Source organism: Macrobrachium nipponense, chromosome 34, assembly GCF_015104395.2.
Source record: "Macrobrachium nipponense isolate FS-2020 chromosome 34, ASM1510439v2, whole genome shotgun sequence".
NCBI classification, from domain to species: domain Eukaryota; kingdom Metazoa; phylum Arthropoda; class Malacostraca; order Decapoda; family Palaemonidae; genus Macrobrachium; species Macrobrachium nipponense.
The window spans coordinates 26,462,250-26,488,562 of NC_061095.1; the positions used below are offsets into that span (position 1 = coordinate 26,462,250).

At 43.1% G+C, this 26,313-nt stretch overlaps 1 protein-coding gene across 5 annotated transcripts in view; it reads right to left on the reverse strand.

Moving 5' to 3' along the window:
- Positions 1–26,313, reverse strand: part of LOC135207986 (mucin-17-like) — an 86,598-nt gene that overhangs the window by 58,338 nt on the left and 1,947 nt on the right. For all 5 annotated transcript variants that reach the window (XR_010313095.1, XR_010313094.1, XM_064240063.1 and 2 more), the window contains exons 2-6: positions 22,380–22,519; positions 13,161–13,363; positions 12,849–12,960; positions 12,396–12,519; positions 11,401–11,561 (exon numbers count right to left, since the gene is read on the reverse strand). Coding sequence is in view for 3 of the 5 variants with exons in the window: in XM_064240063.1 (XP_064096133.1) it covers positions 11,401–11,561; positions 12,396–12,519; positions 12,849–12,960; positions 13,161–13,363; positions 22,380–22,519 (740 nt within the window). In the remaining 2 variants the exon portion in view is untranslated. The remainder of the gene's footprint in view (positions 1–11,400; positions 11,562–12,395; positions 12,520–12,848; positions 12,961–13,160; positions 13,364–22,379; positions 22,520–26,313) is intronic.

Sequence of the window (26,313 nt, forward strand, 5' to 3'; positions counted from 1 at the left end):
TCTACTGCCGAGTGCATCTTTCTAAATCCACATTGTGAGGGTGAGAAAATACCATTACGCTCTAAATACCAGACAAATCTTCTATTCACCATTTTTTCCATCAACTTGCATAAACAGCAAGTTAGTGCTATTGGTCGATAACTAGCCACTGAAAAAGGGTCTTTACCTGGTTTAACAAAAGGTAATACAAAAGCCAATTCCCATATGACTGGTAGCTACTTTCATGCCATATCTGTTAATTATACTTATTATAAAATAGTTTTGTATTTTTTGAAATATGCCTAAACATTTGATAGGGAATTTCATCCGGACCAGGGGCAGTGTTAGTGCTGCTGGCCAGGGCAGCATCAAATTCCCTTTCTGTAAAGGGTAAATTATATGGCTCTATCTTATCTGTGGAAAGTCTAATCGCAGTTGTTCTTCTCTTCTTCTATATTGATATCCAGGGGAACTGTCAGATTTTTTTTTGAAACTTGGGCAAAATGATCGGCGAGTTTATCACTTACATCTTTTGCGTCGGCGATGAGGTTGTCATTAACTTTAAGTACTGGGGAGGACTGGGAGTAAAATTTTCCCAGCAATCTTTTTTATTTTTTCCATATACTGCAGATAGGTGTTCGGTGGTTTAATGGACGATACAAATGACGCCCACGACTGCCTTCTAGCAGTTTTCATTGCCTTTCGAAAACGCGCTCTATTCTGTTTGTATACAATCATGTTTGCTATAGTTCGGTGTCTACGATAACGTGTAAGTGATGTTCTTGTGACTCGGTGTAACAGTGTGAGCTCTTCACACCACCACGGGACTGGGCGTCGCCTGAAAAGACCTGTAGTTTTTGGTATAGAATGTATACCTGCTGTATGGAATGTCCCATTTAATAAATCGATTGCATCATCTGCCGTTGGGAAGTCATTTGCGTCACTTTCTATTTCGCTTAGTTCTTGAAATTTGTTCCAATCTGCTTTTTCAACATTCCACCGTGGAGATCTTTGAACTGGTGGGTCATCATTAGAATTTATTATTATGGGAGCATGGTCACTGCTTTGCAGTCATCATTCGTCTTCCATCTGAATCCATCGTGCAATTGGAACTAGATATTGTAAGGTCTAAGCATGAGACTGTACCTGTCTGGATATGGTAATGAGTAGGTTCTCCGGTATTTAAAAGTCCTAAATCTTCATTTTCTATTATGGAAGCTATAATATTCCCTTTTTGATTTGATGTCACATCTCCCCATAAAGGATGTCTGCCATTTAAGTCTCCCATGAGAAGAAATGGTCGTGGAAAGCTGATGAAATAAATCAATTAGTTCTTCTCGAGTGATGGATTGTTTGGTGGAAGATAAAGGGAAACAGTGTGTATTTCGTCTTAGGTGGAATTTGAACCGCAACAACAGCCTGTAAAGGAGTATTTAGTGGGATTGGAAATGAGGAAGGTCCCTGCGATATAAGGAAAATAAGGCAACCTCCATGTCTTCCCACTTCCAAATTATATTGTGTTCTATATGATATATACTCTCTAGGGCAAGGTGTGTGGACATCAAGCATTGTTTCTTGTAAACATACAGCAATAGGGGAGTATTTATAGAGTAATACTTTAAGTTCCTCATATTTTGCACGAAGTCCCTGACAATTCCACTGTAAAATTGAAGAGAAGGTGTCTAGGTTTTGGAGGGTAGTCCTCTATTCAAGGTCATTTTGAATGCTTAGTGGATGGGAAGCTTTGCTTGTAAATTTTTGATGACGATTGTTTTTCTTCGCCAGTTTGCTCATTGATTTTGGGTTTATCTTTAGTTGGAGTTAATGGAGGAGAGGATGAGGGTGTTCTTACCCTCTTCATTTGTTTTTTTCCCTCTAATTCCATTAAATCAGGCAGAGATTCTGCCTGAGATAATGCAGAAGGTGGAGTAGAGCGAGGTTTGAGGGAGATATCCAGTTTGTTATATGGAATATTTATTTTATCCGTCTTTGCGATTGTGCTCTAACCTTTACTAGGCTGAGCACTTGGCCCAGTAGTCGGGCCACAGGAGTAGAAGCATCCTTTATTGAGGATGAGAAGGATCAGCAGATTTGGAGTGGAGCCCTAGTGGTGGAATATTGAACCACAGGGGCTGAGGCATCCTTCATTGAGGATGAGGAAGGAGTAATGGATTGAAGTGGAGCCCTTGTGGTAGTAAGGGCTTTAGAATAACTCTTGGCTCTTCCCAAGAGTCGTCTTGCATGTCCAATACTGATGTGCTCTGTATATGCTTTATTAACTGCTGCTGTTTCAACTTTAAAATTAAACTTCACATTATTTTATCAACTGATTTGTGCTCTAGCGACAATTAATGCCAATTTAGGTATATGTGAGCAATGGGAAACGTTCTAGGGCAGAGCATTATTACACATCTTATTTATTTTTACAAACTTTAGATGGATGACCAAATTTAAAACAATTAAAACATTGTAATGCTTTTGGTTGAAAAGGTCCTAACCCGCACTCTTTCATTTCTATTACTATATGAGATGGTACATTACTGTCTCAAAAGTAAAAATCATCATGTTGCCATTTGGGACCTTTTTCACTTTCCATACAGTTGGTGACACATATCTAAAATTTCTGCTTCAGTAAACTCGTACAAGTCTCTATCGAAAACAACACCTCTTCCATAGCTAAAAAATTTAGATGAGGAACTAATTTTCTTATTATATCGTTGTTATCAACTTTCATCATTGTTAGCATCTGTGACTGAGTTTTAGATTTTGCATGAATAAGTACAGAGCTCTTACCAAATCTAGTAATGTCACCACTCAATTATGACCACCTATTTTTTGCTGAAGGTTACCTACTAAACTTGTAATAGTTGAAATTCTCCTCCTTGGCTTTAACTACCAGCCATTTAGGAGGTTGGGGGTACTCTTATTTTGTCAACGTTGCTACTATTGGAGTTGATTGGATTCCATTCTGCAGGTTTATAAATGTCTAAGTTTCTTGTGGGGCTTTATCCGTTCCAAGGCTCCTTTAACTAATGAGTTACATACATTCAAGGTATCAATACTACAGGTTGCTTTAAAAGCATCTTCATGTTTATCAAATGTTACCCAAGATTCCCATTTTCCTTCTGTGTCAAGAAAGTTCATACGTATCTCTGCTATATTGCCAAACATGTTCAAAGATGTCGAGATCCTCATAGTTACATTGAAGTGGAATATTTTTCATAGTATAACTTTCCAAATGCATCACTCTACTATTATGGCATCTGGGGGGTTCAAAGAATGGTCTTTGTTTGAGCCAGAAGTCGTCAACGGTGCCAGTGAGTCCATTTTCCCAGGGGATGTAGGTTCATAGTCCGTATCCATATTTGGTTTACTAAAAAAAAAAATAAAACTCTTACTACTTGGTTATATCAAGAAAGTATCGTGAGTCACTCAGGTATTCACATTCTCCACCAATGGGCACTAGTGAGATTGACCTCCCAATGGTCCACCCCATACCCTACCCATACAGGATAGCACCAATACGTTTGTGGTGGCCCAGGTATAAGCCAATCCGCCTGCTGGGAGCTCTGATTCCACTAATGGGAATCAACTCCCCACCACAAACGTATTGGTGGGCTTCCGGACAAAAGCCAGGAGTCCCACCCCCAGACCACCAGCTCCCCTGGATTCGATGGGCCAGTCCCTGGAGATGGTTCCGCCCTCAAGATAGCAATGGGAAAATCCCATTACTTACTCTCAGGTCCAAACCATATCAGGTGGTGACTCAACCACCACAACTCCCACTATTAGCTTCAAATGCAAACCCTTCCTAACCAACGATCCCTTCTCAGACTCACCTTAGTAGTTAAATTAGACGAAAGTGGAAATGACACCATTTATTGCCAAAAGTTTGTAGGCGTTCCGTCAGGATCCGGCCTTCACACGAGTGAAGGCAGGATCCCTTACCCCCTCACCACGTGAAGGAACCTACTCGAGGGGCAATTGCCTTCAAAAGATCGAGGTCCCTGATGGCAAGAAAATCTCATAGACGTTGAATCTCAGCTTAAGGAGAAATAACACTATGTGACGTTGAAGACGAAGGTAGGCAATGAATGTAACCTACGTCTTCCAGCTGAATCGAGAGAAGGAATCTCAAGATTCTGAACCTGTGCTTACAAATGACTGAAAACGCTAACCGCCATTTCATTGCTGTCCGGTGTGCAATGAAAGGGGGGCGGGGTTCGTTTCCAGTAACTGGACAAACACCAGGGGGAGAGCCGCCTGAAGAAAACTGCTTCTCATGGGCTGAACGTTGGAAGTCGAGCTGGCAGGTGTGGGAGTAGGCGATGTCTTTCAATACATCTGCTAATCCGGGGTGAACAATGAACAATTGCACACCTCCGAATAAGAGATATTTTGAGGACAAACTCAGATTCCGCAAAAATCATTCGCATTATCGCGATACGATGCAGCAAGAGACTATTACAGAATTCTGTTACCGTGCGGTAAACAGAAAGATGAGAGTCGAATAGATATCTCTGTTTAAATTCTCGCACAATACCGAAGACGATGAATACTAGCGTCACAGCAGTAGATGGTCATTCATGTATGCGAGAATCCCTGTTAATCAGAGACTTAAGTCCGTGATTGTTGGGCAGAGATACGGTTGGTATTCAATCAAAGCAGGTGAGAAAGACATAGCCAACCGTCCATCTCAAAGCGGCAGCTGGTACTGAAATGCCTCGGGCAATTCGATACGCAGTAGCTGTCGCTGACTCGTCATCCTGAGTTGCCAAGTAATCCTTTCCACGAAGGAATGCGTTCGGCTAGAACCACCGAGCATAAAAAGATATGCTCGAGCAATTATATTTATGCGAAACGAATTTCGGTAAATATAAAAGCTTAAATGGTGTTGTTGTGACAACACCATAAGTATATAAAATTGAAACTGGAAACTCCAGGGAGGTTGCAGGCAACCCCGAGTTGCAGTTCAATTAGAATACTTCTCGTCTACGTCGCAATCCGTAGAGTAACCAGGATATACGCCTACCCCTCGGACCATTCAACTGCTTAGCAGAATCATATCGCGAGGTTAATATACGTAGTATATTTGTAGGATTCTGAACAACGATCTCCATCCTAAATTCTTTCCCTTCAAGAAAACAAATAAGGATTGGAGATCGACCGCCTTCAATCTCTAAGAAAGAGAGAGAAGGAGAAGTCTTCCCCGAAGGAAAGGAAAGCCTTCAATGGTGGCACAGAGAATAACGAAGACAAAATTCAAGCCAAACTGGATATCCCGTCTGTTCTCTCTAATCCAGGGCTGGCCGCCACTGTGAGATATCTTCCTTCGGCGACAGTCTTCTTCCAACGCTAAGAACTCCAGGAATTCGAGCATTCGGCGAGATCCCCGATTATTGTGGTAACAATTATCGGGAATACTCGTCTAACTCCCTTGGACAGTGGTCTCGCCATGTGTGCTAGAAATTCTGCAGAATTCTAAGCGCCCAGCGAAACCCCCACTGCATTCGTTAAACGAATATCGGTTGGTTGTCCTCTCGAATCCCGTAGAAATCGGAGATGGTGCAGGGTCCCTCCTCCACGAACGGGGTGGGTTCGTCAGGTAGGACCCGAAGGTTCCCCCCGGTAGCGCAGTCCCCAATCGTGGGATCCTACAGAGAAGTCTGTAGGATCCTACCCCTTTCCCTCGTAGCCGTAAGGAGAGAGGGAATGGGGAAGGAAAAGGATATTGCTCGCCCTTCCAGCGGCACTAGCATTTGGAGACGAGAGTAGGAGCAGCCATCACCTTGCGGCGATGGCCTTCCTCCCACCCCCCTCCCCCCGAGGAGTGGTCACGAACTCGTGCTGTAGGTAAGCATCTGCCACCACTGTGAACTTCGTCTGCCGTGGGGCTGATCGACACCTGACAGGGGAACAGAGCCAAAAACCAACCCTGTTCCTCTCTGACTCATGCCAGTCCTCGTCGAGATCGAAACCTCTCAGGAGGCGGAGGGGGGGGGAGAAGAGCTGCAATACTCCGAAAAAACGCCGCTGTCGCGGCAGAGGAGGGGAAGTAGCTTGCCCGACCGGCTAGACCTGAGCGAGCCTTCTCGTCCGGAGACGAGAGGCTCTCCTGGTTCAGAACCGAGTCGAGAAGCTCTTATCGCGGCAAGCCCACCGTCAGTCTGGTTCCCTACTCGAGCTCGAGAACAACTTGAGCCGTGGAGCGGCGATCCTCTCCCCAGGTCGTTGTGCTGACGAATCAGTGCAATAACCTGGGCAAAGTTACTCTGAATCTCGGAAGTTACAGCGTCTTGAGGAGTAGGACCGTCCAGTCCCTTCAACAAGAGCAGCTCCCAAGACCCTCCTCCTTCAGAAGAAGGACCAGCAACAGATCCCTGACGGTTGCCTCCAATCACTTGTGCGTACGTCCTGGCTGGTCCTAAGACCATACCTGGCACGTGCGGCGTCGTGACAGGATCGTGAGTTGGCGCACTCTCACGATCACTCCTATATACCTCGCTCTTCCCGGCGTATGCCGAGGAAGTTGAAGGTATCGGAGAGACAGAACTGACGCTAGTACCCGACCCCCCCTCCCCCCCCTGACGGTCGCCTCCAATCATTGCGCGTACGTCCTGGCTGGTCCTAAAGAACCATACCGTTGGCACGTGCGGCGTCATGACGGGATCGTGAGCGGCGCACCTCTCACGATCACTCCTAGCTACCTCGCTCTTCCCGGCGTGCCCCGAGGAAGTTGAAGGTAGTGGAGAGACAGACCTGACGCTCCCCCCCCCCGCTCACTGGCAGGACCAGCGTACGTGGGGGGCTTTGCAACCTAACGATCACCAACCCGCGGTGGGGATCGATCTGCAGGCCTGGCCATGCCGCTCCCCTGTGGCGAGCGGCTCGACTGAGCACGTCGACCCCGGTCCCGTGCATCAGACGAGCTGCTGCTGGTTACCGTATCCGCCCGGTCCCTGTGGGAGCGGCGGTCAGGTGACCTGCAGAGCTCACTTTCGCGGTGAGACCGGTGAGCGTCCTCGCGGCACGTCAAACCGCTGGTACCAGCCGAGGCTGGTACCGTCGGTCGAGGGGACCTGGGGGACCTCTTCCCAGCCTCAACCCGTGGCCGGTCAGAGACCGTCACGTCCCCCACCCCGAGGTACCGGCTGGTCGCTACGGAGAGCGGCCGCTGGCCTGGCGAGAGTCACCTGCGGCTCTCGACAGTCTTCTGCTCCGTGCCTCGGTCATGACGCTGAGCGAACCTCGGCGTCTTAACTTTGGCTGCACGGTCACCTGAAGGAGACCGTACCACTCGGTAACTTCTCGCGGACGAGAACCGAGCGGCGGGTAACCTGGCTTAGCAGCAGAGGCTGCCAAGACCAGGCGAGGGGTGTACCAGCGGTAGCCAGCACACCCTTGGTCCCCGTCTTCTTCTTCTCAGAAGAGGAGACGGGGGGCCCCGCCCGTTCCCGAAGGAACAGGAGGACCAGCAGAAGAATCCCCCCGTCACACCGGAGTGAGACGAGCACTTCGAAGTTCCCGAAGGAGTCTTCTTAGGGGGAAAACCCGGGTTACCAGCTGGTCGCTGCGAGAGCGGCCGCTGGCCTGGCGAGAGTCACCTGAGCGGTTCTCGCCAGCCTTCTGCTCCATGCCGCGGTCTAGGCGCCGAGCGAACTCTGGCGCCGAAACTTTGGCTGCACAGTCTCCCGAGGGAGAGCGTACACTCGGGACCTCCCGCGAACGAGAGACCGAGCCGGAACCTGGCGTAGCGGCATCGCCGCTAGCACCAGGCGAGGAAGTACCAGAGCTAACCGATACTCCTCTGGTCCCCGTCTATCTCTTCCTTACGGAAGGGGAGACGGGCCCCGCTCCCGAAGGAGCAGGAGAGGACCAGCAGAAGGACCCCCCGTCCCACCGAGGTGGGACGGGCCCTTAGAAGTTCCCGAAGGAGACTTCTTAGGGGGGGGAGGCAGCCTTCTTCTTCTTCGGCTTATGGGCCTTAGAAGTCGAAGGGGAAGAGGCAGCAGCAGACGAAGACGAAGATGACACCTTCCTCTTCTTCGTCAGCTCACGCAGGACAGTCGTCAGGTCCTCCATCCAGGCCGGAGTCGGGCCTATTGCCGAAGCAACACGGCCCGACTGGGCACCTGTCCGGAAGGACCTGGGACTGGGGTGGAAGACACACCATGGGCAGGACCAGCATGGACAGGCGCAGGAACCAGGAACAGCAACCAGCTCAGGAGCGGCAGGAACAGCGGCAGCGGTAAACACAGAAGGGACAGCCAAGCCAGTAGCGGGAACCACATCAGTGGCAGGTACGGCAGGCCCAGCCATCGCCTCGTAGAATCATCGGCAGCCAGCGGGAACCTGGGTACTGGCGGCCGGTCCAGGGGCGAGCTGCTGGAACAGCGGAAGTCTGGGGCAGGCAACAAGAAGAAAACACAGGCGGCGGCGGCATACCCCTTCTCGGTACAGCGGCGACCGGCCCTAGTAGCGGCAGACGGCGTCACCGACACAGCATGGGGAGTGTAGACCAGCGGGGGGAAGCAGCATAAGCGGCCGTGGAGGTTGTAGTGGAGACCGCTCCAAGGCACCCGCCCAGACCCTCGCTAGACGCTGCAGCAGATCGTGGATGCTAGGCACGCCCTGCAGCCGCAGTGGCCCATACCTGTCCAAGGTCGTCTCCCACGGATGTAGCACCTGCGGTAGCACAGACAGATTAGTAAGAGGGGTTCCCTCACGCACGGGGGGAGACATGCCCCACCCCGAACGCAAGGAAGACCCCAAATACAAAATACGAGGGGAAGCTGAGCGGGGGGCAGGAAGAAGAACGAAGAATCGGATACCAAGAGTCGCGAGAGCTTTCCGACGACTTCCTGGCAGACCTTCGCTTCCCTACCCCCGCACAGCAGTGAAAAGTAATATGGAAAATGAAACAGAATACTGCACTTGCGATTCACTTCATAGAACTTAAGGGGGGAAAGATCAATTCCCGGGTAAGAGCGGAAACTTAATCCATAATAATATGATGCTATCATAAAATATATATGAAAATGAAACAGAATACTGCACTTGCGATTTTCACTTTCACAGAAATAAATCGTAAGGATTAATTCCCGGGTAAGAGCGGAAATTGATCCAAAATTAAATTTGATGCAATTAATAAATGAAAATGAAAAGAATACTGCATTGCGAATCCACTTTCATTGCATTCTATTCATACAAAATAAGAGGCTCGTGCCGAGCGCAATCACGCTCTCGGCAACGAACGCACAGGGCAAAAATATAATGAAAAAGAGTACTTACATCTTTCAATTACACACTTTCGCCCAAAATACATGACTCGGCGCGAGTGCGCCCGCCCTCGGCACCGAGATATAATTCAAGTCAATTTCATGAAAAGAGCGGAAATCGCCGCATCTACGGCGATAGCTCCATGTTGATTCATAATTAAGTAATGAAAATGAAAACAGTGTACTTACAGTTTCATTTTCAAGTCAAACAAACCATTAGTAGAAAACACAATATAAACAAAGCATACGACGATGAAGCGGGCAGAGAGCGATGACGAACACGTCCTTCACATAACCGCGGCCGAAAGCAAAAGTGATTCTTCACTCTCGGGCGCTGCGGGCGCGCGCACGATCGGACAAGCCGTTAACTACCGTTCTCCCCTTGTTCGAAGCTTACGACCGTCCCAGCTGCCGCTAGTTACCTTCCTATTGTTAAAGGACCGAGGGTTTGTATTACGTATCGGAACAAACGTTAATAATAGTCCAAGGTCATAATCTATATAAAAAATACGAAAACTCTTTGAATGGGGTCGGGCTAAATGACCAAAATTTCGCCTGATGTGGTACTAATCCGCACAGCATGGCAAACAAGAAACAATTGAGGAACCAGGCCTCTGGTGGCTGGTATTTGCAGCAGCATTGTCAACAGTAACACAGTTAACTCATTTGACTAGATTTTACCTGCAGCATTGGTAACACTGACAGTTAAAAATTACCCACTTAGTGGGTAAATATGTGGAGATATAGTTCGGGCTGGTCAGTGACCAGGGCTAATTCAGGTGTTCAGGGAGTGTATTGCAATATTATTTTTTTTAATAAGTTTAACACTTACTCTGCACACGGTCAGTATAATGTTACAATACTCATTTTGGTGGTGTTCTTCTCCTTTGTTATGGTATATTCATAACAAGTTAAACTAAAAAGCATAAAGGTTCAAATCTGCAATAAACTCACAAGATGAAAATCTTAAAAAAAACTTGTGAACACATATTTGACTCAATAGTTGGAGTTTGGTGATAGAGTAATATTTTATAATTAAGCCAAAGCAATGACAAATCATGAAACTATTATCTCTAGACTCACACAGCTAGCCTCAAGGATTTCTTTTTTTACATATGAGTGAAATGGTAGAGTTGAAGAAGTTCAAGAGCTTTGGGAAGAAACAAAAGGAAATGGACAAAGTTTCAAAAGCCAACGTTTAGTCCCATAACCATCTCCCCGTTGATAGTGGTAACCATTTACAGTTGGGTTGCAAAAAGGGCAGAATGTCTTCTGCTTTTCACTAACAAGAAATTCACTTATTTTTATTCAATATGAGATGACAAAAGAAAAACATCATCATCAACTGACTGTTTCTTCATTTACATCTCAATAGCTTATACATTCCTGACTCTTATATCATTTCCTCTTTCTCATACTGGACATCAAGCCACATTTGATGTAGGAATTTGAACAATGTTCTATTACCACTCTACTTGTCAATAATACTGACAGGAGTAGCCATGGAACTTCCCCCAAGAGAAAATATAAACCTGAACTCCCATTAAATGAGAAACTTGACATAAGCAACCCTGAACTTTACATCAAGTGAGAAAGATCATTAAATTGGAAACACAATAATGACTAAATCTGGTAATCTACATAAAAGTCTTGGATTCCATAGCTCTCCAATCAGTGTCTACTGCACCAAGAAATCGAACATGATGGAATTAAAAATTAACAATGAAAGCACACCTTGAACAACCTGATATATTACAGGAGAGAGAGAGAGAGAGAGAGAGAGAGAGAGAGAGAGAGAGAGAGAGAGAGAGAGAGAGAGAGAGAGAGAGAGACTATGACTGTGGCACACAAAGTGAAGTTAATCCTGACTGATATGAATGACAACAATTACCACTTCTAAGAAAATATGGCAGTATAAGATTCATAGGGTTGTTCTGAAATGAAGATTTCTGATGGACAGATGAGACACAAAAGGAGACGCTTATAAATGTTCACACCGAGTACTTTTAGTATACAGCAGACATTTATACGTACTATAGAAGTTGGTGTGACTTTCCCACATGAACACCCCAATGGCTGGAACACTAACCCAGTTGTAAGCTAGATGTAGTATTCAGACTAGAAAAAATAAATATCCACTTACTCGAAATCATGGCTATACTTCTTGACAATTGACGTAGCCAAAAATATCTGGATTGCTAAATCTGCTATTTTTAAGCGATGTTTCCATACTTTGAGCTTATCTTGCTTTCCAACAAGACGCCTGACAAGTTCAACTCCATCATTGATGTCCAGCTTTTTTACCTGTTGAGAATAATTGTGAATCATTTCTTTAATTCAAGATTATAAAAAATAAATAAATACTTCTCTCCTACCAAATGCTGTTATTTCAAAATTTCAAAAAAATTTTGTCTGCTTTTGCTTCACAGGGTCACATATGAAATTAATTCTCTACACTTTTCTATACAGTGCCTAATGTTTGAACATCCATCAAGATGTCCTGGGAATTCATAAAAGTCTCTGTTCTGATACTTATTTGCCCAATGCTTTCCTAACCACACATAACTCATTTTTCTTAAAACATCGACCCCACCTCTATGCAGAATATTACCTCTTTTTCATCCAGCTACTGATGGGGGAAAATAACTTTTTTTACAGATTTTTCAAATAAATCTCGACACTGAAGACTTAAAGTTCAAAGAATAAGCAACACTCAAGCACCCTTTGTCTCTTCCTACTTATCAAGCAGAGTAAATGGCATTCAACCATCCTTAATCTACTGTATTTCTAATTACCCAACAAAGTGATACTCAACTGCCTTTCATTTTTTCCTACTTACTTAATAAAGAGAATTTATCAAACTTTGGTATCATTAGTTCCCTTGTGAATTTTGATATGCCTTTAGGGTAATTTCAATCTGCCTCAACCCAATATTCATCCAAAAATTTCCCAATACTTCACTGATACCCAATGCTGTATCTGTTGACGGCAACAATCCTTATTATTCTTTAATAGAATAGAAAAAAAAAGTTCCTAAGTGAAATTTATTTATTCTTTATAGCGGAAAATAAAATTACCTAAAAAATTCTTTATCTACACCCTTCAATGTTTAATTTTACATAAAGGTCTGAAACTCACCTCTTCTACAAATTCATTGCGTTCAAACTTGTACAGTAAAACAAAGTAGAGATCAACGAAATGATTATGATCTTCTTCTGTGTAGAGTGGAACTACCATTCCTTCTGACTGTAAATGTATACATCTGTAAGAGAGAGAATACATGTCATTTCCATAAAATTACGGCAGTCTGCACAGTTTTTCTTCATTGATAAAGTCCCAAACTTCTAATTTCAACTATGTACTGTGAGACAAAAAATGTAACAAAGTAAGTGCTACACTTGCTAAACTTGACAGTATCATCCTAAAAAGTAAGAGAACATCACACAGAATTAATATCATGCACACCCCAATTACCTCCTACTATCCTTCATTAGCCAGACACCCATAAAGGTTATAAAGTACAATGCTCGTAAAAAGAAACTTTAAAGTATCCAAAATAAGACCATGGAAAAGTTACTCTTCACAACTTACCTGACACACACTCTCAGCACAAGCAAGGCTAATTTTTCACAGCGTGATTCTACCATTGTGTCAACTCTCACACGCACCACCTCCCATGTTTCACTTGTAACATAATTTATGGCTGGAAACAAGAAATGATAAAAACAAATAATCTACGCTGTATTTTAATTCAAATATAAATCAGGATATGAACACTCTACTGAACACTATTGCACCAAGATACATCTTTATAATTTCTTTCTATGAACAAGAATGACTAAGGAAACAAGAGATTAATTTTTATACAAGTATTAAAAAATGGTAATTCACACCCTTTTTTACCTTCTTCATCTGTGATTTCTGCCTCTGAGAGTATTGTCTTTGTCTGATGGCCCCATGGATCAGAAACCAGTGGCAACAAAGTTCGACAGAGTGGCTCTAAAACTGAAACCTTCGAACAGCGTTGTAATGTTACACCTAATCTGGTTTTTACTATCTGTGCAAGTCCAGGCCACTGACCCTGAAGAACCAGTCTTAAGCTCCATCTGTAATTAAAAAAAGTTAATATAGCCATATTTCCTACTTATGAATTTTTTTAATACTAAGCTAAAAAATGAAAGAGTAGTACTTTAAAACTACACTTGTAAACAGGATACACGTTAGCTCTGAAGTCAGAATGTTTTTATGAAAGCTATGCAGTATTATAATTCTGATTATATTCCTTACTTCCCATTGTGGGATACAGAATAAAGAATTTTGGCCAAAGGCCTAGCACTAGGACTACTTGGTGCTGAAAGGGAAGAGTCAAAAGATTTGAAAGGTGTAACAGGAGGAAAACCTAACAGTTCCACTATGAATCCATTGTTAGGAAAGGGTGGATAGCAAGATGGAAGAAAGAATACTAATGAAGGCAAAGTAAAAGGAATGAAAGGTATTGCAGCTGGGGACTAAGAGATATTACAAAGAACCTATAGTAATACATATAGTGCACTGCGAGAGATGTACTGACAGCAATATCCACACATGGGGTTATTTCCCATTGTGTAGTACTGATGAGATCTACATACTGGTTTAAGCAATACACAAGTCCCTCCATTTAATGGACAGTTGAAGGGTCTGGCCTTCTATTTAGTATATGATCAGTTTGATAACATAGTCCCAAGTACTCTACAGACTGCAAAGTCACAATCCATATGATAATATATGTTGTAAGTCTTTCTTTAGGAATTACAATCCCTAGGCCTCGGTGTGTAACATACATACACACCTACTATTGTTAATTTGTCTTCAGTTAAATTTGATTTAAAGGGATTTGACTTAATAAAAGTATGAAATACAAATTGCTAAAACTATGATTATACCATCTATTACAGATTTAATGGAATTTGACTTAAAGTATAAAATACAAATTGTTACAACTGTGATTATACCATCTATTACAAAACAGAGATAAGTCATATGTATATTACTTTTGCAAACCAGGTCATCAGAAACTCATATGCCCTGTTAGTTACCAACCATAAAATGCTGAAAAAAATACCAAATTTGTAACTAATTTGTATTTTTCATAACTAACAAACCTGAGGTCTTAACATTAGGATTTACTAGCGCCAAGCTGGAAACCGGTAGAATTAAAATTACACTTGTGAGATCCAGGGACTAATGGCATCTATACCAGGTCACGGGGCATGTATACCCAGAATGCCCACGGCTACCTGTGACCCATCAGTTATATTTCTAACCCAGTTTAGACTGCTAGAGGGGTGGTTCGAGGTGGGCCTTTAACTGTTAAGACCTCAGGTTTGTTAGTTATGAAAAATACAAATTAGTTACAAATTTGGTATTTGTTCATACACGAAACAAACCTTCGGTCTTAACATTAGGATAGACTTACTATTGGAGGGAGGTAAGTCTCTACAACTGACTGGGAGTTTTGCCACCTTTATCCATTTCTGATATATAGGGAAATTTCTAAGAGAATGGACAATGAACCTAGGACCAAAGATATAAAGCGGATCTATTGGTTTCCTCCCATGGGTGTAGATACCATTCTACTGTTTACTCTTGTCCCTTGCGACTGGATCCACCTTCACCCTCTTTTCCTTATTATCCAGAGGGGTGTGTTGCTACTGAAAAGTATATCATCAGCTAAGATAGCTTCACAGTATGGCTGACCATCTCACCTGCATCTAGTCCGTTCCAGCACATGACGGTACTCTCCTTCATTATTGCCCGTAGTTAAAGGAGTAGGAAGAAAGTAGTAAAGAAAAAAGACCAGTCATCCCATTCATTCTACTTTCATACCTTCATCTTAGACTAAACGCAAACTGACCCGCCAGGGGCACTGGATGAACTATATCACTTGTTTGGGGGCCCAGCCACCACTGGACCCAAGGAAAAGGTGTCCAAGGATCTATGGCAAACATCTCTTTCAATAAAATGAGGTGAAAGTTGTTTGGCGCTTCCACACGCCAGCTCTCAGAATTTTATCCACAGACATGTTCTTCTTAAATGCCAGGGAAGCACTCACACCGATGTCATGAGCTCTAGCTCCCACCTGGCTATCTGACCCTCTGTCTTCTGCAGTATAAGCATCTCTGATCGTCTCCCTTAGCCAAAATGATATTGTATTCTTGGACACTTCCTTCTTGTTCCGTCCTGTACTTACGAACAACCTCTGGCACCCCGGCCTGAGGTGCCTTGTTCTCTTTAAGTACTCCCTTAGTGCCCTGACGGGGCACAGGAGCATTTCAGCTTTGTCGTTGTCTACAAAGTCTGCCAAGGAAGGTATGGTAAAGGAGTCGAATCTGCCGTCTACTATTGTTGGATTTTGGGTCTTTGCCACGAATTCTGGGACAAACTCACACACCATTGATCTCCAACCTCTCGAGTGCTTTATGAGATATGAGAGGCCATGTAGCTCCCCCACCCTTTGGTTGAAGCCAGGGCCAATAAGAAGACTGTCTCAGGGTCAGGCTCCTATCCGTGGACTGCCTTAGTGGTTCGTAGGGGGGTTTTGTCAGACTACTCAGTACCTTGGTCAGATCCCAATCTGGGGCTTTTAGCTCCTTTGGTGGGTTGGGCATGACTGTTCAAAGCTCCTCATCAGCATGGCCCACTCCCATGAAGACGATATGTCCACTCCTTTCATTCGTAAGACTGAGGCTAGAGCAGCCCTGTACCCCTTCACTGCAGATACAGACATATGTTTTTCTGTTCTGAGGTATATCAGAAAGTCTGCTAACTGCTGAATAGTGGTACCGAGTGGAGACACATTCCCTCTACGACACCAATCACAGTATGCTGAACCACTTTCCCTCCGGTATACTGTCGCAGATGATTTTCTGATATTACCTGCCATCTGAGTTGCTGCTTTCTGCGAAAACCCTCGCTCTCGGAGGAGATACTTGACAGTCTCCACCGTGAAGCGCTAGGGACTTCACCAACTGGTGGTACCTTCTCCCACGTGAGGCTGACACAGAAGGTTGCTCCATGGAGGTAACTCTCTTGGCACATCTACTAGGAGTTCCAGTAGGTCTGGAAACCACTCTGCTTTCGGCCATAACGGGGCTACCAGGGTCATCTTGAGGTTCTGAGACAGCATTACCATGTTCAGAACCTGACGGATTAGACAATGGAGGAAATGCGTAACTTCCAGATTGTCCCAGGGGTGTTGTAGCGCATCTTCCTGCTACTGCCTCTGCGTCCGGGACTACTGAACAATACACTTCCAACTTTTTGTTGTACCTGGTGCGAATAGGTCTATGATCGGTCCTTCCCACAACATGAGCATCCTGTCCACTACCTGTTGGTGTAGGGACCACTCCGTTCCCAGAATCTGATCCCTGCGGCTCAACTTGTCGGCCACTATGTTTCTTTTTCTCAGAATATACCTGGCCTTGATGTCTACCAGGTTCTCTATAGCCCACTGGTGAAGTTGAACTGTCATCACATGTAACTGCCGAGAAACTAGGCCTCCTTGCTTGTTTATATAAGCTACTACTGTGGTGTTGTCTGACATCAATACCACTGAGTGTCCCTTTACTCTCTCCCTGAATTCTTGTAGAGCCAGGAAAGCTGCTTTCAACTCCAGCACGTTTATATGGAGTTCTCTGTCCTTGCAACTCCATTTTGCTGACACCATCAACTCCTCCATATGGGCTCCCCCCCCAGCCTTCTAGTGACGCATCCGAGAACAGCAAGAGGTCTGGGGAGGATTGTTGAAGGGGGACACCCACTGTCAGATTGTCGTCGTCCACCCACCACAGCAAGTCTTTCCTCACTTCTGCCGACAAGGGAATTTGCTCGTACGGGTGATCTACTGTTGGTGACCAAACTCCTCTCCCAATCACATTTTAGGGACGAAGGTGTAGCCTTCCTTGTGGTACTAGCTTCTCCCAGGGAGGTTAGATTCCAGCACCACCTGCCACTGTCTTGCTGGCTGTGTCTGCTTTCCCAGAAAGGCATTCACCACTTGTTTGCATTTCTCTACTCTTTGGTCTGTCGGGAATACTTTGGCTTGTGTTGTGTCTATCACCATTCCCAGATATTCCAAACGTTGACTTGGATCCAGCTGCGACTTCTGCTGATTCACCACAATACCTAGGCTGTGACAAAGCTGCAGGAGGCCACCCTGTCCCTGAGTAATTTCTCCCTGGACTTTGCTATCACCAGCCAATCGTCCAGATATCTTATTAGCCGGATCCCCTGAGGACATGCGCCCACGCCGACGAAGAAGGGTGAACACTCTTGTAAAAACTTGAGGAGACGTTGTCAATCCGAAGCACAGGACCTTGAATTCGAAAGCTTTCCCTGCAAGAACTGAAGCGGAGAAATTTCCTTGAAGACTGATGGACTGGTATCTGAAAGTATGCGTCCTTTAGATCGACTGTCAGCATAAAGTCTCCGATTCTGACTGCTTGTAGAACGTTTTCGGAGTTTCCATCTTGAAACTGGTTTTCCTTATAAACAGATTCAGCGTTGACAGGTCTATTACTGTCCTCCACTCCCCGTTGGCTTTGGGTACCAGGAAAATCCTGCTGTAGAAGCCTTTTGTCGGACTGCATACTTGTTGCACAGCTCCTTTTTCCATCTATCTTCTTCACTTCGTCCTGCAGATAGTGGCCTTCTGAGATTTGTGGGCATAAGTGACGTGGGGTAATGGTTGATCTGTCAGGGCGGGGTTACCTCGAACGGAATCAAATACCCAGATCCTGAGAACATCCACCACCCACTGCTCTGCCCCTAGTTCCTGCCACACCTTCCAGTGATTTGCCAGGCAACCCCCCACTGGTGTGGCCGAGTGATGGGAGGCGCCCATCCTATCTTCTTGAGCCTCTCCCTCTTCCCCTATTGCCCCTTCCTCTGTTGTTTCTATTGTGAAAGGGCCGGGCCATGAGTTATCCTCTTTGGGGAAGAGGGTCTTGTGACTCTATTAGGGATGCTATGTCTCACTGTCTTCTTTCGAGACATCTGCTGTTGTCTTCCCTCCAAAGGAGTAGTTTGACTGTTAGACGTTTTCCTCAACTGCCCGTTGCACCAACCTATCGTTAGTGTCCATCCTTCTTCTATCTATCGCCTCTTCCAGTATGACCTCTGGCAACAGTAGTTGCGATTCCAAGATATCCCCATTCCTCATTGCTAACAGGGAATCCAAATCCACATTGCGGCTTAGTCTAGCCAATGCTGCATCTCTCCTCATTAGCAGGATATTTGCCCAAACATTGGCACTTACGTTTGTCAGGTACGCAATCGCCTTGGACCCTGACTGTAGTAATCTAATGAACAATGGTTCATCCACTACTTTTCCTTGTTGCTTCCGAGGATGCAATTTTCGCCACTGCTGTTGACCAAAGGTCTAACCAGGACGCAGCCTGAAAGACAGAAGAATGTTTGTTGCTTCTAAATCTAACGTAGCAGCCAGTCTTGGTACGTCATCGAAGGGCACTCCATTTTAACCTGATCCAAGGTTAATCCAGGCCTTAACCTTACAACATTAGGGTTCATTTGTCTAGACAGCAAAGGGACCTTCGGTGTCGTATAATATTTCCTTTGCTTTATCATTGGAGGGGGAATAAATTTAAATGATCTATTAGATCTTAAGGAATTATCCCTCCCTGCAATCTTTGCGTTTACGTGTTGCAAGACCGATTCCGCATGACTCGAACAAGGCAATTCATACGACACCTTGGTATCCCTCTTTAGTCAAACGCCATGTCAATTCCAGGAGGAAGTATACTGGCCGGTGTTTCTGTCTTCTCCGAAAGGCTATTGAATTGACGAATCAAATCAATAACCTCTGCATACGAGGCCAGAAACTCTTGGTTTTCTCCTTCCTCCGGCTCTAGTGTACCACTCTCCGTCACGAGGGATGTTGTCTCGCCTCTATCTTCTGACAGACGGCCCAGAATTCCACGGCCGCCTGCCCCTACGGCCGCGGTCTCTTTGATCTTTGCTGGCCGCTGTTGGCTCGATACCCATTATAGTCAGCAGGGGAACGAGAACGTCTCACTCTTTCTCTGCTCACGGATCTAGAGCGAGAATCTCGTCTAAGATCTCCAAGATGAAGGCTCCCTTAAGACAGAGGTAAGTTCGTCTCTATTAGCATTGGCATCGTTTTCGAGCGTCGGCGAGCCCAGCCTCGGCCTTCTATCCAGACGGACACTGCCTTCCACGAACGTATCCGCCGAGGTTGCCAACTCTCTATTTTTCGTACTTTTATAGGAGCCTTATCGTTCCTTCGTTACGTATTTTGAACGGCCTTACGGGCGAAACTGGGACCATGCATTCCATCCTCTGCTGCACCTTTCGCCGCCAACGTCGATTTTACCAGAGGTATCGCAGTTTTTGCGATCCGAACTGGCAACTCCGCCTCGGCCGCTAGCTCGCCGGCCGTCACCTCTCTCGCTTGTTCGGACTCTTGCGAACGGCTTCGTCTGCCAACCTTGTGCTTAATAGCCACTGATTTTCCGACCTTCTTGCTGACTTGGAAATGACAGTCTTGATCCGAAGAAGAGGAAGAATTGATTCTTCTCCTCTTGGCCCGAGGATCCGCCAGGAACTCCCGAATCCTCCTCCAACGCTTGACTGGCGCTCGCCGTGACGTTATCGGACTTAGCGATGACGCCGAACTAGAGGAAGAAGACGAAGAAGGCGAATCACACTTTTTCTTTTTGTCTCTCTTATTCATTCTCTCCTCTATATCCTGTAATTTCTGCATTACAGTTTGCATTGACGGGTCAGAAGGCGTTATTAGCGTCTGGGTGCAGCGAAAAAGGCCGAGAATCGGTCTGTGACGTCATCACGCCTGCCATCTCAGAGTGTGACGTTATTGTGTGACGTCATCCCTCTCGTAGGGAGAGACTGAGAGGTTTCTGCTGGCAACCGCACGTTTGCTGCCAAACTACCTCCCACGTTCTGCATCGCTGTAAATACTGAGTGGGATGGTGAAGCCGCGGCATTAATTTTCCCATAAATTGCAAGCCCGGGGGATGAGGAACATTCAGCGCTGCCGGACCCTGCTGGAACAGTGACGTCATATAATGCGCAAGCAGACCATCCAAGGTTTGGTACGCCTGGTAGGCCTAGCGCTGATCACGTACCATCTAACCTATGCGCTTGAGTAGCAGGAGCCTGGAACAAAGATGGCGGATCTCCCCCTCTACTTGCTGGGAACAAAGGAGAGTGCAAATTATTCATAAAATTACCCAAGGCCCCTCCTGACGTTTCCGATACAGAACCGCTAGGAGAAACCGAAGGGGTATGAGACAATTCAAAAGCAGGTGGAGAAACATATGGAGCAGCCTGGTTTATTACCGATACAAAAGAAGCCGGTAAGGTTTGTCATCCAAAGATGGCGTCACCCCTTTCTTTTGTCTTTTTGTATTGGCTTTTCCCATAGAACTTCTTCCACTGTTCCACCGACCAACCGCGACAAACAGAACACGGATTAGTAACCGTACATACATTTTCCCTGCACCTACTACACGTTGGATGAGGATCCGTCGACACCGAAGTTAGGAACCTAGAACATGGAAAGCCACTGACTCCTGGGCATTTCCTTTGTCTCCTCTTCGAAGCGGTAGACGATCCCGATGTTGAGGCAAAATTCTCCATCATACCACGTATACACTCTTACCACACACTGATCACACTTGGAGAAAGAAAAGAATGAAAAAATCAAAAAATGAAATGGATAAAGAACGGGCAAACTGAAAAACCGGCTTTAAATGAGATAGACAGTAACACGTCTTATCTTAAAGGCGGTAGGAAAATAACTGATGGGTCACAGGTAGCCGTGGGCATTCTGGGTATACATGCCCCGTGACCTGGTATAGATGCCATTAGTCCCTGGATCTCACAAGTGTAATTTTAATTCTACCGGTTTCCAGCTTGGCGCTAGTAAATCCTAATGTTAAGACCGAAGGTTTGTTTCGTGTATGAACACACATACATACAATTATTGTATAAAAACTTTTCTTGTATTGAGTCTTGTGTAAAAAAATCACATTAGCTACAATTTAAAAAATTTCTCAATTCATGTATTTCCAGCATGGTGACAATGTATCAAAATACAGCAACCATTCAAGACTTTATTTATCAGCTACATTTTTTATGCATCTTTGCATAGTTACTTTTTCACAAGGGCTGCATTTCACATTACATGAATTATGTAAATTGCATGTAGAAAGTACACATGGGATTACTGTTTTCTGTACTATACCTTCAATATTCAAATACTGTATAGGTCATATCACTGTGTGGTTGTTACTTATTACACCTTATTAGTATTGCACCCATAAGACGACCAGACCCCCCAGGCATCAAATTAATCAATGGGCTACTGTTTATTACCCTTCCAAAACATACTGTACAACATATACTTGTCCAGATCCAAAAAACTAATACGATTTTATTACAGTCACACCCTACTTACAAACATTCAAGTTATGGACATTCATAAACACAAACAGACAGTGTCACAAGTTCTGATTTTGCTCTGCATGCCTATTCTTCAAGCAAGAATTTTTGCAAAGAACAGAAGAACATGAGGAAGATGATGAAAATGTTTCTTTAACCACCTCCCTGATTATCCCAAGTATTCTAGTGATTAACTACCATGTATTCTACTTACAATTGTGAGAATACTCTTTCATACTTGTAAAATATTCCTACTTATTTCTTCCCGATTTAACTCGTCAATAGATGGAGGTGTGCACTGTTTACTTTGTGAGCTTCCAATGTCAAATACTGCTCATAAAAAAATCTCTACATGTTCATAACTTTCAAAGCAGGGGAAAAAATACACATTTTTTAATGTTGCATAAATCTAAATGTTACTTTATTCTTACCTTTCTAGTGTCCAAAATACTTCTTTATAATACTGCATGATTTAAAAATGCAGTGAAAATGGTATAATCTACAACTCCTGAGTTAAAAAAAAAAAAAAAAAAAAAAAAAAATGCTGCAAATTAAAAACCAACTGGACAGCCATCCAGAACGTAACTCCTTCGTAAGTAGGTCGATTACTGGTATATAAACACCTAGAGCTAGAGAACCTACCGGTACAAGTAGGTAGCAAGGGGTTGCATCTGGCTGACGTCTCCATGAACAAAGCCTGCCAGGCGTTCCCAGCCAGAGAGAACAGCACTAACACGTGCCTCATAGCTTACACCAGGTCTTTCCAGCTGACTTTCAATCTCCTGTGAAAAGCGATGAAAATGATATTGTTCAGTAAAAATTAAAATACATACAATATTGGAAAAGTAAAAACACAAGTATGATTGCATCAAAACCACTTGCATAGGTGACTTTAAAAAGAACAATACATCCAAGTAACTCTAGCGTGACCCCAACATGATGCTCAATCATGTCATAAATATTGGATGAATAATCTAATTCAAAATCAAGTTGCTAGACATAAAAGAACCCCATACAACCATCATAAATGCATCATGATATTGCATCAACTTCTCTATAGTATATAGAGAGAGAGAGAGAGAGAGAGAGAGAGAGAGAGAGAGAGAGAGAGAGAGAGAGAGAGAGAGAGAGAGAGAGAGATTGATTTAAAACCAAATATGAAGCAGTACATTAACAGAACAAATAGAAACTGATTTGATAGCAATAATATACAGGGCGAAGTAAGACATTATTATAACACAAGATCCAGGACTTTGACTATGTAGCATGAAATCATAATCATGTCCAATGCAGTCTTTCCTATGCTTTAACTTTCACACATCTTTACCTTTCCCTAGTGTCTCTTCTCATAGTTGTCATACATAAGTAGACCCCCCGTATTCGCATTCTCCGGATTCGCGGACTCACACATTCGCAGATTTCTCTCGGGAACATTTCCCTGCATTATTCGCCGAAAATTCACGCATTCGCGGTATTTTTCTATGAGAAATATCCACAAATTCCTGGTTTTTGTTATCAATTTCATCATAAAATGCACTTTTTGTGATACTAATAAAGGCCACAAAACTAACTCAATCTGGCAATTCGTACATCACTGCAAATTCTAGACAAATTTATATATTTGTTGTACACTGCATTTACTTGCTACAAATTCTTGGTGGTCTGCATAACTGGAAAACGTGTACCAATAAGCTACGTATTTTGTTGCCTTGTATTATGACATTTGGCCTGCAACCTCTTGATATACAAACACGTGTAAATTTAAATCCGATTCGTGAGTCAAGAGACCCAGTATATTCCTCTTTTCCCTGTGGCTCATTCAATGACAGCGGTTCTATAGTTCGACAGATCTAAACTGAGAGATTGTTTTTTCTTTGGGTAAGAACCCTTTTGCCACATCTACCAGTATCCAGTTCTGAATACCTTACTTTATAAGACGAATCAATAAATGTGTAGTTAAAGTTTTTAGCACGTTTTCCTGAACTTGAGTGTTCAAATACTGTGATTACAATTTTAATGGCAAATAAAATGAGAAATCGCATTTATAAACGTGACAACTGTTTCGAAAGACGCTGCCACTTTTCTTGTTAGCTTTGACAGGCGATATGCAGGTGGGCCAAGCCTATTAAACCATAAAGTTTAAAGGATTTATCTCCTAAGCTACCCTTTGGATAAGCCCCACCAACTGGTCTAGCTGAGAACTTTAGCACCAAAAAGAATGACTACTTGCTTTAGGTTAATGAGAACAATAGTCAGTAGTGAAATGAATTCATTCCTATAGAAAGCACACTGTGAAATAGGCAAATGCAGTTAAGCATTCCGAAAACTAGCAAACAGGCGATGCTGCAAAGGATATCTGTTATTGAACTAAGATCATCTGATAATGAAGATTCTTCATAATGTACATTTTGTTTGGAAATTATTACAATTCCTCTGATAATTATTGTAAATAAATTATTTCTCTCCCAATGATGAGTTTATGGGCAACAACCTTATAAAAACTAAAAAATGTTACATGCATTAGATTTATGAGTTATAATAAACCTTTTTTTACTCTATGTTTTCATACCTGTATATCATATTTTTCAGAACAAAATGTCATGAGAAATAATGACTGGCAATGCCAAATTTTTTTTACTTTAAATGAAAAATATTTTTAAATAAAATTATATGTAATATATATAAAACTTAAAAGGCATAAATTATAAAAACATAAGAGAATATTACAGCCTTAAAACTAATAACCAAACAGAATGGAGATCAATGAAATTGTAGTCAAGAGTGAATAAGGCAGAATACTGTGTGGTTTTAAAGACAAAATAAATACTATGCAAAAGGAAATGAAATTTAAGTAAATCACAACTTGATGAATGAAAATGAGGGGAAAACCTAGAATAAAGAGCAATGAAATGCAAAATATCACAGACTTGTTTAGGAAATGGATAGTATGGCAGACAGAAAATTTAAATAATAAAAAAAGAATAAATAGAAGTTACTCTACTGACAAGATAATAAGAAAATGTCATAAGACATAATGAATGATAATTACCAATTTTTATTACTTTTAATGAAAAAGATCATCAAATAAAATATTTAATATATGCAAAATTAAAGGTATAAGTCATAACAAATATAAAATTAAATAGTCTCAGAAGTAATAACCAAATAGAATGGGGATCGAGTTTACGGATTAAGATTTATACAATCAGTTTCATTAAGTACTGTCCCGAATATTGCCTAGCAGGGAGATGGCTGAGGACTTAAGAAAGGGATTATTTAAAGGTTAAGAGAGAAGTGGCAACAGGGTTTTTCTCAAGGAGGTAAACAATGCATCAGTTTAGATCTGTCAAACTATAGTTTGAAATTGAGGCACTTAATGTCATAATGATTGCATGTCCCCACATTACTGCTTCACACACTTTATTTAATTCCCTTTCCAAGTACAACATAGAAAAAGTTGAACAACACGATAGTATGATAGTCTTCTATACACCTTATACACCTGGATTTCCCTTGTTCCTATGGTGGGATTAGATGGCAGGAGCTACTGCTCGCATTAGACTTTTAGCACATGGGCTACTAATAATTAAAACTGTAAGGGGCTGGTGAACCGTTTTCTATACATTACCACATTTCTGTAAAACCACTGAACCTTGCCTAAAATCTATGCCAGTAATACACATATACTTGAGAGAATGCATCCTAACTTATCCTTCCCTAATGAAACTTATGGCACAGTATTTCACACGACGGGTATAAAGGAATGGGTTAACCGTTATCCTACCTTATATGTACTGCTGACCCTATAATTTGTAAAGAAGATCTTGTCCTAAAAAATTCTGAATTATTAAAAGCATATTATGAACCACTGAAGATCAATTTGCTTACCACTGAAAATTATTACTGCTATTCAAGATAGATTTCTTTTCCATTGATAATTATTACAGCTCTTTATACTCCCTCTCCACTGATAATTATTACAGCTCTTTATGTCTCTTATTTCACTTAAAAATGTGATAAAAATATACAGGACGATCTTTTGTTGTTTGAAAAAACCTACTTGCACATGAGACGGAGTTTAACCTACCTAACACTCCCAATAGATTATCTGCATGATACTTTACATCAAAATATCAAAGGCCAAGTTCTATTTTTGGTATATCTACAGTACTATTCCGCGGTGGCCTAGACTATGGCAGTTGCAGTTTTCTATGCAGTTTTACCTCCTGAACAAGAATTTTACTAAGTAATATTTATTTGGATGACTGCAATTAACCATGGAGGGCCAGTACTAAACACAGCGAAATACATTGGACGCCCCAATCCTTAGTGGATGTCATATCCGCGGTTACATTCCTTGCAGTCTGTGCGAAACTATTCTGTAGAATTACCCTATTTTCTACAGAAGACATCATTTGACGTTAAAAAAATCTCAACAGACATTATTTGCTTGACATCATCTGAATTTCAACAAGGCTAACTAACCATGTGTCTACTGGAAAAAGCTTCCCATGTCCAATCTTCCAGTAAAGAAAAATAATTTTGGAAAAACTTAACACTAGTAATTTGACTCATC